Raw genomic sequence first — 16,482 nt, 5'->3', positions numbered from 1 at the left:
CAATGAAACACATAAAATGGCAAAGTCCCTGGGAGGTGGGGGGGGGGGCAGGGAATCTCTAATAGAGGGGACAGGGGCATGCTGGAGAAAGGACTGGTGAATTCCTACTTGGTAATGGATTTGTCACAAGGCATCAGAATAGGAGGACAGAAATACATAATTCTGCTTCTCCATTCGACCAGGACAAGCTCAAGCATTTCCAGGGACCTAGGGGTCCCAGGCTAAAGGTAGCATTCATCAGATTATTACACACTGCTTTATCATCCAACTTCGTCCTGGGGAACTATTCAATGGGCGATTAAGATTTATAATCCAAATGGTCTCAAAATTATATCTCTGGGAAGTCAAGTCCAAATTAAATCAGACCAGGCTTTTAGGCTTCCAACGATCACATTTTCTCTTTTGAGCCAGTGCATTTCAACTCTCAGAACTTCTCCTCTTACAGATCATTTTCAAGGCCATCTCTGGATGCAATCTCCCAAGCAAAATCTGATATATAAAATGAAAAGGGAAATTGGTGAACTCCAAACCTCAAAGAACGAAGCTAAGTGGGGGGACTCTAACTTCCTTCAACAGATTTTTCTAAAGTTAATTATTTTAACCTCCTTTCTCATAAATATGACTGGAACTTCTCCTAACACAATATACACAGAGCACCTTATGAAACAAAAATATCCAAAACTAAGTTATTTCATATGGAAAGCCTAAAGTACACCCAGCAGGGCTTTGAAATATAAAGTGCATAGGAATATAATATAGTAGACATTTGGAACATTTTAAATTGTCACACTTCTCGTGTCAGCAGCCCCAAGGCAGTGAAACAGGTAACTGACAGATGGTCCAGCCCTGCACCTCTCACCTCTGACTTCTCCCCAGACTTGAAACAACACTCATGCCCAGGACGGACCCGCCTGGCCAGCCCCGGCCCTAGAGGCCAGGAGAGGAGGAAGGAGGGAAAGCACCAGCAACTCACATTTCGGTGATGTTCTCGGGGTCTGCACTGGTAGACTCCAGCCTCGGAAATGCCACGATGCCAGGAAAAGGGTCGCTGCACCAGATCCGAGAGGCGCTGCATTTGCAGGATGTGGGACAGGCAAGAGCGGCCCTCCAGAAGCCCACGATCAGCCAGCAGAAGCCCCAGAGCTGCGCCATGGCGGGCCCATGCCACGTCGTCCAGGACGACATTCCTAGCCACCAGTGCCAGCCCGAGTCAGACTGAGTACGTGTCCCTGCGCGGCACCGGTCGGTCTCCCCTGCCGGTGCTGGGTGGCCTTTGCCCCGCTCGCCGCTGTCTCCTCTTGGTGCTCGTCTCAGGGGTGCAGAGCCGAGCGTGTCCGGGGCTGAGCGTGTCCTGGCGGACGGCACCGTTCACAGTGGCAGGGGCATCCCGGGCCTCCTCACAGGGGGCGCTACCGCCGCTCGGGGCTCCGCCGCGGCCGCCGCTGCATGGCCCACCGAGCCGAGCACCGGCCCGCGGCGCTCCCGGGACGCTCTGGGGCGCAGGCTCCTGGCTAGACTCGCGCTGAGATCCGGGACGCACCTCGGGGCTGAGGACAAACAGACACGCGTAAGACTGAGCTGAAGACCCCATACACCACGAATTGGGGTACTCTCCCTCCGCGCTCGCGTCACCCCCACCCCGAGCCCCGCCGGGGACTGTGGATGCATGAGTGCCCAGCTCCGGCCCCAGGAATAAACTGGCTCCTCGATGGCACTGACGCCGCGGGGCCTCCGGTGTGCTCACTCTTTCCCTGAGCCTGAGGTTGAGGGAGGGGAAATAGGGCAAGGGTCCCCGCGACAGGATTCCATGACACGGACCAGGGGGAGGACCCTTTAAAGGGAGACGCGGAGACTGCCAGGGACGATGGTTCCGCGACGGGGCTCCCGAATGATGCTGCAGAATCCGCCACGGCCCCTGGGCGCAGGGGGCGCGGGCAGGTGGCGCGGCGCGTCCCACCTGGGGAGCCGCCGCGGCCGCCCCAGCGGGGGACAGTGAGGGCCGAGACGACGGAGGGCACTGTCCGCGCTGCTCACCCGGGCTCTGGCACCTACCGCCCGCCGGCGGCGCCTGGGTCCAGGCTCCTCCTGCCGCTGGGCACGGAGCTCGGAGAGCGCGAGCGAAGGAGCGAGCGAGGCTCCTGCTCCAACCCAATTCCGGGAACCGCCGCCGCCGCCGCCGCCGCCGCCGCCTCTGCTACTGCTGGTGAAGTGACGTGAGGGCTGACGCAGAGCAGGGGCAGAAACTCCAGAAAATTAGTCTGAAATCCAAAAACACACACGCTCATACACACACAAACCCATAACACCCTCCAGACAAAAGCAACAGGGAGAGGAGGGGAATCTGGGGGCGAGCAGAGAGGAGGGAAGCATCGGTGCCACTGGCCAGAAGCAGACAGCAGCAGCATGTGGGAGTTCACACACGCGCACACCCGCACACAGCCCGGCCGTATAGACGCGCGCGCCTGTGTGTGCTTGTGTGTGCGTGCATTTAGATCCAGGTACCTCTGAGATGAACCGTTGCTCCGCTCTGACGCCTCCCAGTCCCTACACACCACGGTCTCTTCTAATAACGCAGAAGAGGCCGTCTCCTTTTTTGAAATGGAAACCGGTCTCGGTTCAGCTCTGAAAAATGCGCTGATTCTTATAGGAATCCTCCCTCCCTTCTCCCTCCAGGCTGCATTCTCCTTTCCCATCCTGCCTAAAAGGGAGGACGAGCTATCCTAAAAATAAATAAATATTGTAAACACCAAAACGTGTCCAGCATTGGTAACCAAGGATAACCGCCCCCATTCCGGGCCATCTATTTGGGGATCGGTGTTTTTGGAGGGTCTTCCTGTTTGTGCTTTGGCAGAGGAAGGGGAGTCTCCAAACGCAACTCTAGCTCTCTAAGTGGGTCTTTTTCCTGCTGTTTTCTGGCATCACACGCCCGGGAAACAGAGACATGTGAGGGAAAGGGAGCGCGCCTGACGCGTATTGGGTTCCCTAAATGCGCGGCAGCAACCCTGGCCTGTCCGATGTGTGGCGCCGCGTCATTTTTTCTCATCCTTCAACCTGTCAGGATGAAGCCATTCCCAGATCTTAGCTTCATTCCCCGCGATGCCCACCCCCACGCGGGGCACCCAGAGCCCTTGCTCCCCTGCCGTACCTTGCGCCTTTTCGTGTGTGCGCGGGTGTGCGCGAACGCGTGCCCTGCGCCCGCGCTGCCCGGAGCACGTCATACATCCAGCTACTGAGAAGCCCGGCGCGGGCAGAGCCTCGGGATCTCACTAGGGACAAATGAGGCGATCCGGGAGGGTCGGGTGACAAACCGTAACTGCTCTGCGGGTGCAGTTAAATGATGGCTGCGGGGCATTCGCAAGCCTTGTCTGAGAATCCGTCTTCCCATTTGCGGCACGGAGAGTCTGTTTTTCCGCAGTCATTTAAAAGGGAACTGGGAAAATGCACCGCAGTGCCTCACACTTCCGAGGGCTCTGGTGCCCCCGCGCGGGAAGAGAGCTCCCGGCACGCTTGGGAGCACCAACCCACTGCCGCGGCCGCGCCGGGCACTGCGCGGGGGGCGCGCTCTGGCTCCAGATGCGCAACCGGCGGTGCCCGACGCGTGCGCGCCCCTGCCCGACTCGAGCTCGGCTATCCAGTCCTCGCCTAGCTTCCGCCCCGGGAAAAGGCGGGCTGCCCTCCGCGCGAAAAAGGGCGACGGGATGGGATCTCATCCAAAGGATAAGAACGGTCACCAATCTGTCCGAAGATGCTTGGGGTGGGAAGGATCGAGAACCCCGAACGTCAAAGTGAATGCTCAGATCTCGGCAACGCCTTAAATATTACAAGGGAACTGAGAGCATTCAGTGGGGCTTTTCGTACAGACCCTGGGCGCTGAGTGTAAGCGGGAATCCTTGCGCAGCATCCAAAAATCTCGTTGCAGGGCGGGAGGACAAGGCCAGTAGGCCTTCCTCTCTCCATCATCACTCGGCTGTGACACGCATTGGATGCTGAATGGCCAGACTGAAGTTCATTTCTAGCTCGGCCCCTGCTGGGTGAGGATGTGCCAAAGTAGGGAAGCCAAGGGCAAAAATGTCTTGGTCCAGGTCATACAATAACACTCCTCCTCCTGCCTTGCCGATGTCCTTAATGGAGCTGCCCCTGCGGAACACCTGGGGGAAGAGTGTATACAGAAATATCCACATCTCTCTCACACCTCCACTCTCATCCCATTTTTCCCAGAAATGGCCCATTTGCACCCTAGTGGCTGCAAACTGTCAGTGCAACATCCAAAGGACAGTTTTAGAGTGGTGTGCAGACCAGAAGATTCTAATTATGTTGGGATATCTTTAGAATTTGTATTATAATAGATATATAATACTATTATATTTAGATTCTAAATATGCCCCCACTGAATTTCTCTCACTTAAAATTAAAACTGGCGGCCTCACTTCTAATCACCCTTCCCTTCCTGCCCTGTTTCTTCTATAGTACTTACCATCTTTTAACAGATCATTTACTTATTATATTTACTAGTTATTGTATCTCTCCCAGTAGAATGTAAACTGCATGAAAGCAAGGATCTTTATTTTTTCATTAACACATCTCAAGGATGTAGTGGGTATTAAAATATATGTGTGTTTAATGAAATAAACTGAAGTTGAGATTCCTCAAATAGGCCATCCACATTCTCACTTTCTTTGTTTTTCTTTTCTTTTCTTTTTTAAAAAATATTTATTTGTTTATTTGTCTGCGTCGGGTCTTAGTTGGCACCTGCCAGATCTTCATTGCTGCATGCAATGAAGCAAGCTCTTCCTTGCAGCTCGCTGGGCTGCTCTCTGGTTGTGGCACGTGGGCTTAGTTGCCCCAGGACATGTGGGATCTTAGTTCCCTGACCAGGGATGGAGCCCGCGTTGGGGAACTAAGAAGGCAGATTCTTAACCCCTGGACCACTAGGGAAGTCCCCACATTCTCACTTTCTTAACCTCTAACCCTGCAAGTCTACCTGAATGATTATCCCTGGACACCTTCCTTCCTGTCTCCACAATCTTCCCTGTGCTGTGAAAACTCACAGCATTTCTTGAAGCCTGACTTTCTGCCTTCTCTAGTGGCCAGGTATGTTCTGGCGCTAGGTCAGGGAAGGCTTCCCTCTGGTTAAGGCTGGTACCTCAACATTTTCATGCACAGTGCCTGAAACACACTGGGCAATCAGTAACTGTTTCTCAACCCATAGAATTATGAATCTATCTCAGTTTAAGACCTACAAGGTATTTCACAGAGATATCACGGATTCTCAGACCATGGCTTTGTAGGTGATAGTGAACATTTTTCAGGTGGACAAAATAAAACAGAGATAATTTTCCCTAGATCATATGAACTCTTCAAGGCAGAGATGGAGACTAAGTATTGCAGACTCTTGCCTGTACTGGACCATGATGTACCTAGAACAATGTTTCTCAAACTATTTTCACCATGGCCTACAGAAAGAAATGCCTTTTATATCACAATCCAAGGCACACATACACATATGCACTAAACAAAACTTATTTTCTCTTAATGCATAGAATACAATGATATTTTGTTTTCTATTTTATACGATTTCATTTTCTAATGCTTGTAATAACACAATAAATTGATTTTAACATTCAATACTGGGTTATTAAAACAGAAACAGAAATACTGCCAGTTTCTGCTTCTGACTAAGATGGAGTAATAGGGAACATTTAACCTCCCAGTCAAACCAACAACACACTGAACAAAACACCTGAAACAACAATTTTCAGGACAGTGGACACAAGACAATGAAGGCTGTGGCTCAGGGTGAGGGAACCCAGGCAGAGTCCAACTCCCTGAGTTAACGAGATATAGCTGAGAGTCCAGGGAAATCAAGGAGGGCAGAGTTCACAAGGACAGAGTAGCATGGAAGAGAGTGCTGTAGTGAGAGAGCACCCCAGAGGTCTGCAGAGGGTCCCTCTTAAATATTCAGCAAAGTACTGATTAGCACATGCAGGTAATGAAACTACCTGAGGGCAGGGGAAGAAAAGATAAAAGGGAACAGGGTCAAAGAAACATTCAGAAGGGAAACTGAAAATACCACATATCAGAATTTGTGCTCAATAAAGCTGGAAAAAAAGGCAGAAGTTAAACAAATTTTTAGAAAAAGAATTTGTGGGATGCCACTAAAGCATCTTCAGGTATTTAGGAGGAATTCTATAGCACTAAATACCCGAAAAGAAGAAAGGTTTCTAACAAATGACCTCAATTTCCACCTTAAGAAACCAGAGAAAGGAGAACAAATTAAACACAAAGTAAACAGGAGAGAGGAATGGAAAACAATGCAATAAAACAAAAAACAGAAAAACAAGAGAGAAAATCTATGAAACCAAAAGCTGATTCTTTGAGAAGATGGGTAAAATTGATAAACCTCTAGCCAGACTGACCAGAAATGAAAGAGAGAAGACACAAATTATCAATAACAGGAATGAAAGAAATGACAACACTGGAGAGTCTATGGATATTAAAGGAATAATAAGAAAATATTGTGAACAACGCTATGCAGATAAAGCTGGCAATTTAAATGAAATGAGAGATAAAAGCTAACAAAGCTCACTATAGAAGCAATAGGTTACCTGAATAGTCCTGTATCTATTTCAGAAGTTAAATTTATAATTTAAAATCTTCCTATAAGAAAACTCCAGGCCCAGATGGCTTCACTGGTGAATTCCACAAAATAATTAAGGAAAAATAAGACCAGAAAATGAATAGTACCAAAATATACCAGGAAAATGAAGAGGAAGGAACACTTTCCAACTCATTCCGTGAGCCCAGCATTGCCTTGATACCAAAATCAGACAAAGACATTACAGGAAAAGAAAACAACAAAGTAAATATCCCTCATGAATATAACTGTTAAAATTCTAAACAAAATTTCATCAAATTGAATCCAGCAAAACACCATACACCCAAAAACATCATGATCAAGCAAATGAATTTTAGTTTAATATTTAAAAATCAATCAATGAAATTTACCATATTTGCAGACTAAAAAGCTAAAATTATATCACCATTTCAAAAGACACAGAAAAAGTATTTGACCAAGTCCAACATCTATTCCTGAAAACTCTTGGCAAACTAGAAATAAAAGGTAATATCCTCAATTGATAAATAGAATCTACAAAAGAACTCTACAGCTAACATAATGCTTAAAGTGGAAGACAGAATGCTCTTTCCCAAATATCAAGAAGGAGACAAGGATATCCACTTTCACCATTTCTATTCAACATTCTGCTACAGATTCTAGTGGGTGCAATAAGTCAAGAAATATAAATAAAAAACATCCATATTGGAAAAGAAGAATAGAACTACCTTTATAAACAAACGACATGATCTCCTACATAGAAAATCCAATAGAATCTACAAAAAAAGCTATTCATGTTAATAAGTGAATTATCAAGTTGGCAGGATACAAGTTAAATGTTTACAAATTAATTGTATCATATACTAGCAACAAAAAAATAAGGAATTAAATTTTTTAAATAATACTAATTACAACAGCATAAAATATAAAATACTTAGAAATAAAGCACAATATATAAAAGGAAAAATGGATAAATTGGATTTTATAAAAATTAATAATTTCTGCTCTTCAAAACATGCTTTTAAGAGAATGAAAATAAAAGCCCAAAACTGGGAGACATATTTGCAAATCAAATATCTAATAAAGGGCTTGTGGAGAGTTTATAAAGAACTCTCAAAACTTAATAATAATAAACAATTTTAAAAGTGTGCAAATAATTTCAACCTACACTTTACCAAAGAAGGTATACAGGTGGCAAATAAGCACAAGAGAAGATGCTCAACATCATTAGTCATTGGGGAAATGCAAATTAAAATTACAATGAGATACCTACATCTCATTGTAATTTTAGAATGGCTAAAATTAAAAAGACTCACCACATCAAGTGTTGGCGAGAATATGGAGCAACTGGAACTCTCATACACTGCTGGTAGGAGAGTAAAATGACACAACCACTTTGGAAAAGTAGAACAGTTTCTTAAAAATTGAAGCATACACCTACCATGTGACCCAGCCATTCCACTTTTATGAATTTACCGAGGAGATATGTCCACACAGCAACTTAACATGAGTATTCATGCAGCTTTTTTTGTATAGCCAAAAACTGAAACAGTTCGAATATTCATCATTAGGTAAATGGATAAACAAATTGTGGCATATCCATACAATGAAATGCCACTCAACAATGAAAAGCAATCAACTATTGATACCTGCAACCATATGGATGAATCTCAGAATAATTATGCTAAGTGAGAGAAACCAGACAAAAAGAGTATACCCAGTATGATCCCATTTTTATAAATCTATAGAAAATGTAAACTATCATGACATAAAACAAATCAGAGATTGCTAGTGAGGTGCAAGGAGTGGGCAGGGAAGAGCCCGAAGGAGAAATGAAATAGGGACACAAGGAAGTTAAGAGGATGATGAATGTATTCATTATCTTTATTGTGGTGATGGTTTCAATATTATCAAATTGTACGTTTAAATATGTTTAGTTTATTATACTTCAATTATACCTCTGTAAAGCTATAACATGCTAAAGTACTTTAACTGTGATCTTAAAACTGCATAAAAATATTTAATAAAAATTTGGAAAAAAAAAAAGCAAGAAAGAAACACTGTCCTAGATCCTCCTATCATCAGCTTCTTGTTCCCATTGAAATGCTATTAGCACCTCCAATTTAAGGAAGCAATTACAAAGTCTGGAAACTTTTTAATAAACTCAGATTCAGTGATGTTCTAATTTTAGAGGGACCTACAATGTAATAGTTTTCACATTTTGAAAAATGTTTGCGGAAACCATCATTCAAAAGATAGTGGCTCACACCTACAAGAGCCCAAATGGCCATTAATAGTAGAGAAACTCAGTAAATTACAATGCTTCCATTTTTTTAACATTACACACCTAATTAAAATGAGTTAAAACTATATGCATTGACCTGGAGGCTTGTCCATAGTATATTAAGTGAATAAGGCAAGTCACATGGTAATATATAGTCTGACCCTACAAAGAAAGCCGATGATGTGTTTTGTGGGTGTGTGCATATGGAGAAAGGCAGAGAATTACTGACACCAAATGTAACATTGGTAACCTAGAAAGATCAGAGAGGCTGTTTGAAGGAAGAGGAGGACAGATCAGAAAACCTGTGAAATGTTTCTTTGGCATTAGTAACCTCCTTACCCATCACATGCCTTTTGTTTTTTTCACCTTTTCCTCTTTTTGCTGCCTCTTTTCCCCTCAGATCCAGTGTTATCCTATTTCTAGAGTCCCTCCCTTTGGTGGAAAGAACTGAATCTAAAGCATGTTTACAACCTAAATAATGTTCACCACTGGATGTTTCACTTTCCCGGGAATATCTGTATGTTAGTAGAGGACACTGGGGAGAAGACATAATCCAAAGGAATTTCAGGTACCACAGCATCCATAAATGGGAAGTGTTTGGGGATGTAGCACCTTCAACACTGGAGCCAGAGGCTGATATTCATGACTAGCTCCACTCTCCCTCTCACCCCAATCCCCTCTTTTGCTGTTCAGAAAGTTTCCAAACTGTTTTCAACCTCACACCCTCCAGCTCTGAGTTAGGGTCTCACATTTTCCCATCTCTCCCCACATAGTTGGTGAACTCCACGCTGCCCTGTCACCCTGAACCATAGCCACACCCATGATCTCATCCCACTTCCTTCCTTCCCTGTGTCCAAACCTTCCACTTTTAACTCTTAGTCATACACTTAACACATGCTAAGTCAACAGACTTATGGAGATTTTATGAACACCTAAAGGTAAGAGCATATGGAGAATATTTGACAGAGCTCCAGGAAATTGAAGTCACGGATAACTGGGTGACCCTGAAATATAAGTTTGAACCATCAGTCTGACTAGGTCTCATGGTAAACTCTAAGTTGTTTTCCTAGTCTATGTCAATAGTCCTGTATCAATATCCATACCTGCCCCTGTGTTGTCCTATTTGATCAAGAGCTATCTTATCACACCATCAAAGAACTCTGTTTTTTACAAAGGAGTTTACTTATTCCTCAATAAACAGTTATGGTATGTCTTTTCTGTGCCACCCAGCCTAGATTTATTAGGGCAGTCAAGTTCCTGGCTCCAATTCAACTGGCAATTACAATCCATGCAAAGAACAGTGTTTAGAGCCATAAAACCCTTAAAGGTAAAAAGGTACAAGCATTCAATTATAACAGACCTCTACAGATACTTAACTAAAAGTTCCTCTAACTGAAGTAGCAACCCATTAATAAGTCAACTTAGTGGGTTGTGACGAGGACATTTCTAATGAAATAGACTAGGCTATACTAGAATACAAAACATCAAGGTATATCACACAGGTATATCACACAAGCTCTCTTTCATTATGCGGTGCACTGGATTGTGTTATGAAGGCATTTCTTACTGTGATTCACAAACAAGTTTGAGATCCACTGGCAAAGTACAATGTCTCAGTCATTTGCAGAAATCCTCTCTACAAGAGGATACAATTCTAAGTCGGCCTGAACACTTCCAGCAACCCTCCCTTATCAGCACGTTAGTAATAAGAACTTTACAGATTATATTAAAGTTAGTCATTAAATTGTCACCAACTCTTTGAGGGAAGTAATTCTCTTATTTGTCATGGTAACCTTGACATCTAACAGAATACCTTGAATGGAGCGCAATAATATGTTGGTCGAATTAAAGTTAATCCCATTTTGCACACCTCTAATTACTAGAAAGTTCCATTTTTATGGAAGTCTGTATCTGCATCCCTAATAATTCTCATCCATTGCTCCTTAGTTTTAACCTCTTAGCTGCAAAAGAAAAAACGATGAAACCCTTTCTCCATGTCACACCCCTTTCAGTATTCAAATGTAGTGTTCATGTCCTTTTTAAACATCTCCAGGTTCTTTATCCATTTATTATTACCTGTTTCCAAAGGTTTCAACATCATGGTTGTGATCTTCAACGTCCATAGTTTATGACCAATATCCTTCTAGACCCATGCTGTCCAATATGGTAGCCAGTAGCCTGAGTGGCTGAGTACTTGAAATGTGGCCAGTCCAAAATGAAATGTGCTGTAAGTGTAAAATACACACTTAAGAGTAAAGATTTAGTTAAAGAAAAAGAAAAAGAAAAAAAAACAAAGAAAGAAAGAAAAGAAGGAAAAATATCTCAAAAAATTTTATATTGATTGATTTTATATTGAAATAATATTTTGAATTTATTAGGTTACATAAAATATATCAATACATCTTTTATCTGTTTCTTTTTACTCTTTTGGTGTGGAAAATTTTATTTACTTTTGTTTTTAAGTTATCAACTCAACATTTATCCTTCCTAAAAACCCCATTGCTGTTATCTTTGAATCAATGACCCAGATCATTGAGTTTTTTTGAGGCTTACAAAATCTCGAATCTTCCATCCAACAACCCCATTGTTCTTCCTATATTTTTTCACCTGCAGTTTTAATATATATGCTTCTCATGCATCCATTTAAATCACTGATAAAAATTATTCAACATGACAGGTCCAGACATTCAACTAGAGACATTATCTAGGCTGACATTCATTCCTTAACTAGTTAATTCATCTTTACATTGAATGTGTCTATTTAACCAGCTAAGAATTCACCAAACTGAATTCCATCTGATGTCTCCCTTGACCCTTGGCCTGAGCCACCTATGTGCCACACACTCAACTGCATAAAGACCAAGCTAGTATTGCTCACTAGTCTACTACTAGTTCTTTGTTTGGGGGAAGAGGGTGTTGTTGTTTTGTTTGTGGTATGGGGTTTTTTTCTTTTTCTTTTTTTTCAATCCCCTTGAACTCATCTCTCATGCCAACTCCAGATCTGTCCTCATTCTAACCTGATGTCAAACAAGTACTCATATGGCTTTGTGACCTATACCCCCATTTCTTCCTTTGGTCCCTTTTCATCCTTATACCCTGTTTCTCCAATATTAAAATATCAGCTTCTTCAAATGAATTTGTCTTGACTGCCCTTTCAGTCCTTGTGGCACTGGGTTGTCTTGGATAGTAATTCCTCCTTCATAGCTTAGGCTTGTGAAACCCAGCTACGGCACCTGGCCAGTTTTACAATCATTCCCCTTCCCCTGATGTGGAAAGACACATTTCTTCAAGAGAAGAAGAGTAGAGTAGACAAGGGAGGATTGGCCTGAGAAACAGAATGAACAGTAATTTAGGTACACTCTGGAACCCACTTTTGGTCCTTTTTGGATAACTGAGGCATTTTCTATTCTTTTCTTCAATGTACCATCTCTCCCCAAGTATTATCATCTGTTGTTCCTTGATGACATAAATAAGCCCAGTAATGACCTTTATCATCTTTGCAGCTGTTTAAAATGTTACATTAAAAAATGTTATATCTCTTTCAGGTCTCACTTAGCTAAGATGTCAAATTCTTGTTAACCATATTACCTCTACCATTTCCAATGTACAGATCCTTTTTCTCACCAGAGAACACAGAATAAGAGGTGAATAATACTGTGTTGTTTCTATGATCTGTCTCACCATCCGCCCCAGCTCTGAGCTTGTCTCTTCATTCTTCCTCTTTGTACTCTAAGCCTGGTTCCAATAGCTCTTTTTTGTTGCTCTCTGTATTTTTTTACAACCTTAATGCATTCTGGGCTTCAAGTCCTTCTGCTACTGTTCTCACAGATTTGTGAAGCTCTATTGTGTTCAAAAATTGGCTATATACCTCACCTTCCAACTTGTTTCACACCAAAACCCACAACCTAGTTACCTAAGGTCTCATTTCTTCCTCATGGGGATCATTCATGCCTATGTGGTCAGAATTTTATATTTTAGAGCTTCCCTTCTCTCTCAAATTAATATTCTCTTATGGAGTCAGCTAGTCGAAGAATTTTATCTCTTTTTCCTCAGAAAAAGAAAAGAAAAGAAAAAAGTATTCTCTGAAGTCTAGGATACATAACAGTGTTCTCAACAGCCCATACTTAGCCAGTATGATCTCTAGTGCTGCAACCAGGGCAATCTTGTGGGTTTCCATGGGCTTGTCATGAGTGACCTTCCCTCCCCATCCACTGAGTCCTAGGAACCCCTATAATAACCAAGCAACATTTCCTCAGGACCAGGACAATGGTATTATCCATGACTGAAGTGGAAGCATCCTAACAGAAAAGAGGAACAACGGGGCAGAATCAGGCTGAAGCAGGGTTGTCTGACACTCTTTTCCAATTAGAGATGCTCTTTGAGAGGCTCAAACTTTGTGCTGTGCTTTGTCTTAATGAGAGGCCCCTCATGCCTGTGCCCATGTCTTCTCTTCCAAAGTTGTAATTTCAACTAACAGAGATGGGAAACACCTGTGTTGGAAGCTTATATCCCTAAGGTTTTCCATTTCTGTAATAGGTAGGGTAGAAGTTAACCTGCTTTGATAAAGAGACCCCTGAATACAGTAGCTCAAACAAGTAGGAAATTTATTTCTTTCTCATGTCACAGTTCAGAAAGAATGCACATTCCAAGAAGGATTCATGTACCTGTTCCATGGGCTTATCCACAGACTCAGACTCCTTCTATCTTGTTCCTCGGTCATTTTCCCAGGGTGTGTCCTCATATACTGATTCACCAGCCTGTAAGAAGGAAAGGGGACAAGAAATGGAGGGCAAACAACTTCCTTCTGAGGAAATGATGTGGAAGTTGTACATCACTTCCACTTACATTTCTCTGGTAAGAACTTAGCCAAGTGGCCATTCTTTTACTGCAAAAGAGGTTGGGAAATATAGCCATTTAACTGCATCTGACCAAATGTTCTGAGAAATTTGAAGCAGAGGGTTCTATTACTCAGGAGAAGAAAAGCAGAATGGACACTGGGGACCAATTAACAGCATTTACCATCATTTCCTAAACAGAACTTCAGTAAGATATTGTCTAGATGTTTCCTGACTACATAATCTTTAACTTAAAGCAGAATTAAATGGATAACTTGAACTTCAGGTGACACCTCGACACATTCCCTTTCGGTCCCTGAAGAAAAACCATCTTTCTACCACATTGCTCCCTCAAGTCAGCTCTAAAAGTCAGCATTTTACACAGGACTTCTTAATAAATATAAGCATAATACTGTGAGAGGCAAGCACTACTGTCTTAATTTTCATTTCTGAGGATAGCTCTAAATTTTGACCATTATTCTAAACAAAAAAAAAATCTATAGGGAAAATAACTTGTTTGTGTCTGTTCTTTCCAGTAGCTTTTGTGTGTGTGTGTGTGTGTGTGTGTTTTTGTGGTACGCAGGCCTCTCACTGTTGTGGCCTCTCCCGTTGTGGAGCACAGGCTCCGGACGCGCAGGCTCAGCGGCCATGGCTCACGGGCCGAGCCGCTCCGCGGCATGCGGGATCCTCCCGGACCGGGTTACGAACCCGTGTCCCCTGCATCGGCAGGCGGACTCTCAACCACTGCGCCACCAGGGAAGCCCTCCAGTAGCTTTAACTAAAGGTTTTTCTCCTTACCAAAAAAACAAAAAAGAGTGAGCTGACATAGAAGAAGTCTATCCACAGCGTCTCACAATATTCTCATCTTTGCTATAGAAATCATTAGGCTTGAGTTTTGTTTCTCAACGACGCCACTTAGTAGTTTGCGTGCTGCTCTTGGGAAAATAATTTACCTATCCTAAGGCTCAAGTTTACCTATCTGTAAAATGAGTATGGCAGTTTGGAAGCTGGACTGTGGATTCTTTGATACCACTCCTGCTGAGAAGTAGACTCCATAGCCCCTCCCCTGAATCTGGGCAGGCTTGTGACTGCCTCAACTAATATAAAGTAGGAAAGGAATCACTATGTGATTTCTGAGGCTAGGTAACCAAAGGAGATGCAACTTCTGCTTCTTGCTATATAAGACTTGTTCTTGGAATTCCGAATCACCATGTAAGAAGCCCAACTACCCCGAGGCTACTGTGATGGAAAACATCTCTGTCGACAGTCCCAGCTACACTCAGCCTTCCAGACGTACCTAGACCCTATCCAGACCCCATTCATAAAATCATAAAATGAACCCTCTTGGACCCTCCAGACCAATCTGTCCACCAACTGAATACCACTGAGTGAATTATGTTGATGCCACTAGGAACAGAAGAATTAGCTGACCCTGCCTGAATTCCTGCCCCACAGAACTGTGAAGCAGAGTAAAATGTTGTTGTTTTAAACCACTAAGTTTTGGGTAGTTTTCCTACACAGCAATGGATAGCCGAAATCATAAGGAAGTAGATACCCTCAATGGTCCCTTTCTGCACTGATATTCTAGGATTTTATGAGAAAGAAATGGAGGTATAGCTACCTTATTTTCACTGGGCACTAAATCTTCTCCATGTCTCTTATACTTCTCTTTGCAGATTCTTAACCACTATTACATAATTAATTAATTAGCCGTCCATCTGTAAAGTAACTGGTCTCCAGCAAAAAGATAATTTCTGTAATGATACAAACAATAATATTTGGTTTTTGCTTGTGAAAGTGATATTTCCTATAACCTGGAACTTTTGAAGGCACTCTGAGACTTCCTTACAACCAGCAACATCTACAAGCCAGTGGAGAGCTACCCACATCAGTTCTCATACCCTGACTTCGAGGGAGATATTTGGGAATGGTGGTTCCTTAGCCATCAGAACTTCGATTCTCTTAATTGACAGACACTGCTTAGCACTGGAAATATAAAGAGAAATAAGACATAATCCCTGTCTTCTAAGCACTTTTAGTCCTATAGGAAGATGTACAAAGTAGATCTTTTCAATTTACAAGATGTAAGACTGAAGGCATGTGCTGGGAGCTATAGGAAACAAAAGAGGAACAGAGATCTCCATCAGAGATGCAGCTAAGGTTTCAAGGAGGCAATGAAAAAATGACCCTTGAACTGAGTCTTAAAGGATGCACTTGAATTCTCCAGCAGAAATGACCAGGAGGATGACGTGAGTAAGTGCAAGGAGGCCAGAAGCAGCATGGCCTGTGTGTGGAACTACATGCTGCTTGAGTGGTGGTCACTGCCTACACTTTTCCTCTACTCTACTCACAAAATTAGCACCAACTGTCTATGCTGGCCTCTTGCCCCAAAACTAAACTCTAAGAAAACTTGGTGACTGCTTTCTTACCACTTCCTTTTGCTCTAATCAGAGTCTGCCCTATGACCGGTCTACCTTCAGCAAAGCAGCAGCATCTCTGAAGGGTGACTGGCGGTTCCTGCCAAGACCTGCATCGGACAGACCCTGAAACTTTTGTTCTTCTTCTTTCCTTCTACGGAAAGACCCTAGCCCTTGGCTTTATATGACCTTAGAACTATTCAATGCTAAGTCTGATGAACAGACACCCTTACAGACACAAAGTCCGTATCATAATTGCACTTCTGAAGTCATCCCAGAAAAAAAAAAATCTGTAGAACAAAATCTACCTCTTCTTGAGAGTCTGTTTTTCAC

The 16,482-nt window shown here is 43.2% G+C and overlaps 1 protein-coding gene across 6 annotated transcripts in view; it reads right to left on the bottom strand.

Moving 5' to 3' along the window:
• Nucleotides 1–1,185, bottom strand: part of NTRK2 (neurotrophic receptor tyrosine kinase 2) — a gene marked incomplete at both ends in the record, with an annotated part of 377,341 nt that extends 376,156 nt beyond the window's left edge. For all 6 annotated transcript variants that reach the window (XM_082655915.1, XM_082655916.1, XM_082655917.1 and 3 more), the window contains one exon: nt 974–1,185. In XM_082655915.1, coding sequence (XP_082512041.1) covers nt 974–1,185 — 212 coding nt within the window. The remainder of the gene's footprint in view (nt 1–973) is intronic.
• Between the last annotated feature and the right edge of the window lie 15,297 nt (nt 1,186–16,482).

The sequence above is a fragment of the Grampus griseus genome (assembly GCF_964374135.1).
Source record: "Grampus griseus genome assembly, chromosome: 6".
Classification (NCBI taxonomy): Eukaryota; Metazoa; Chordata; class Mammalia; order Artiodactyla; family Delphinidae; genus Grampus; species Grampus griseus.
The sequence above is the reverse complement of the archived record's forward strand: the minus strand, read 5'-3'. Positions and strand labels throughout refer to the sequence as shown.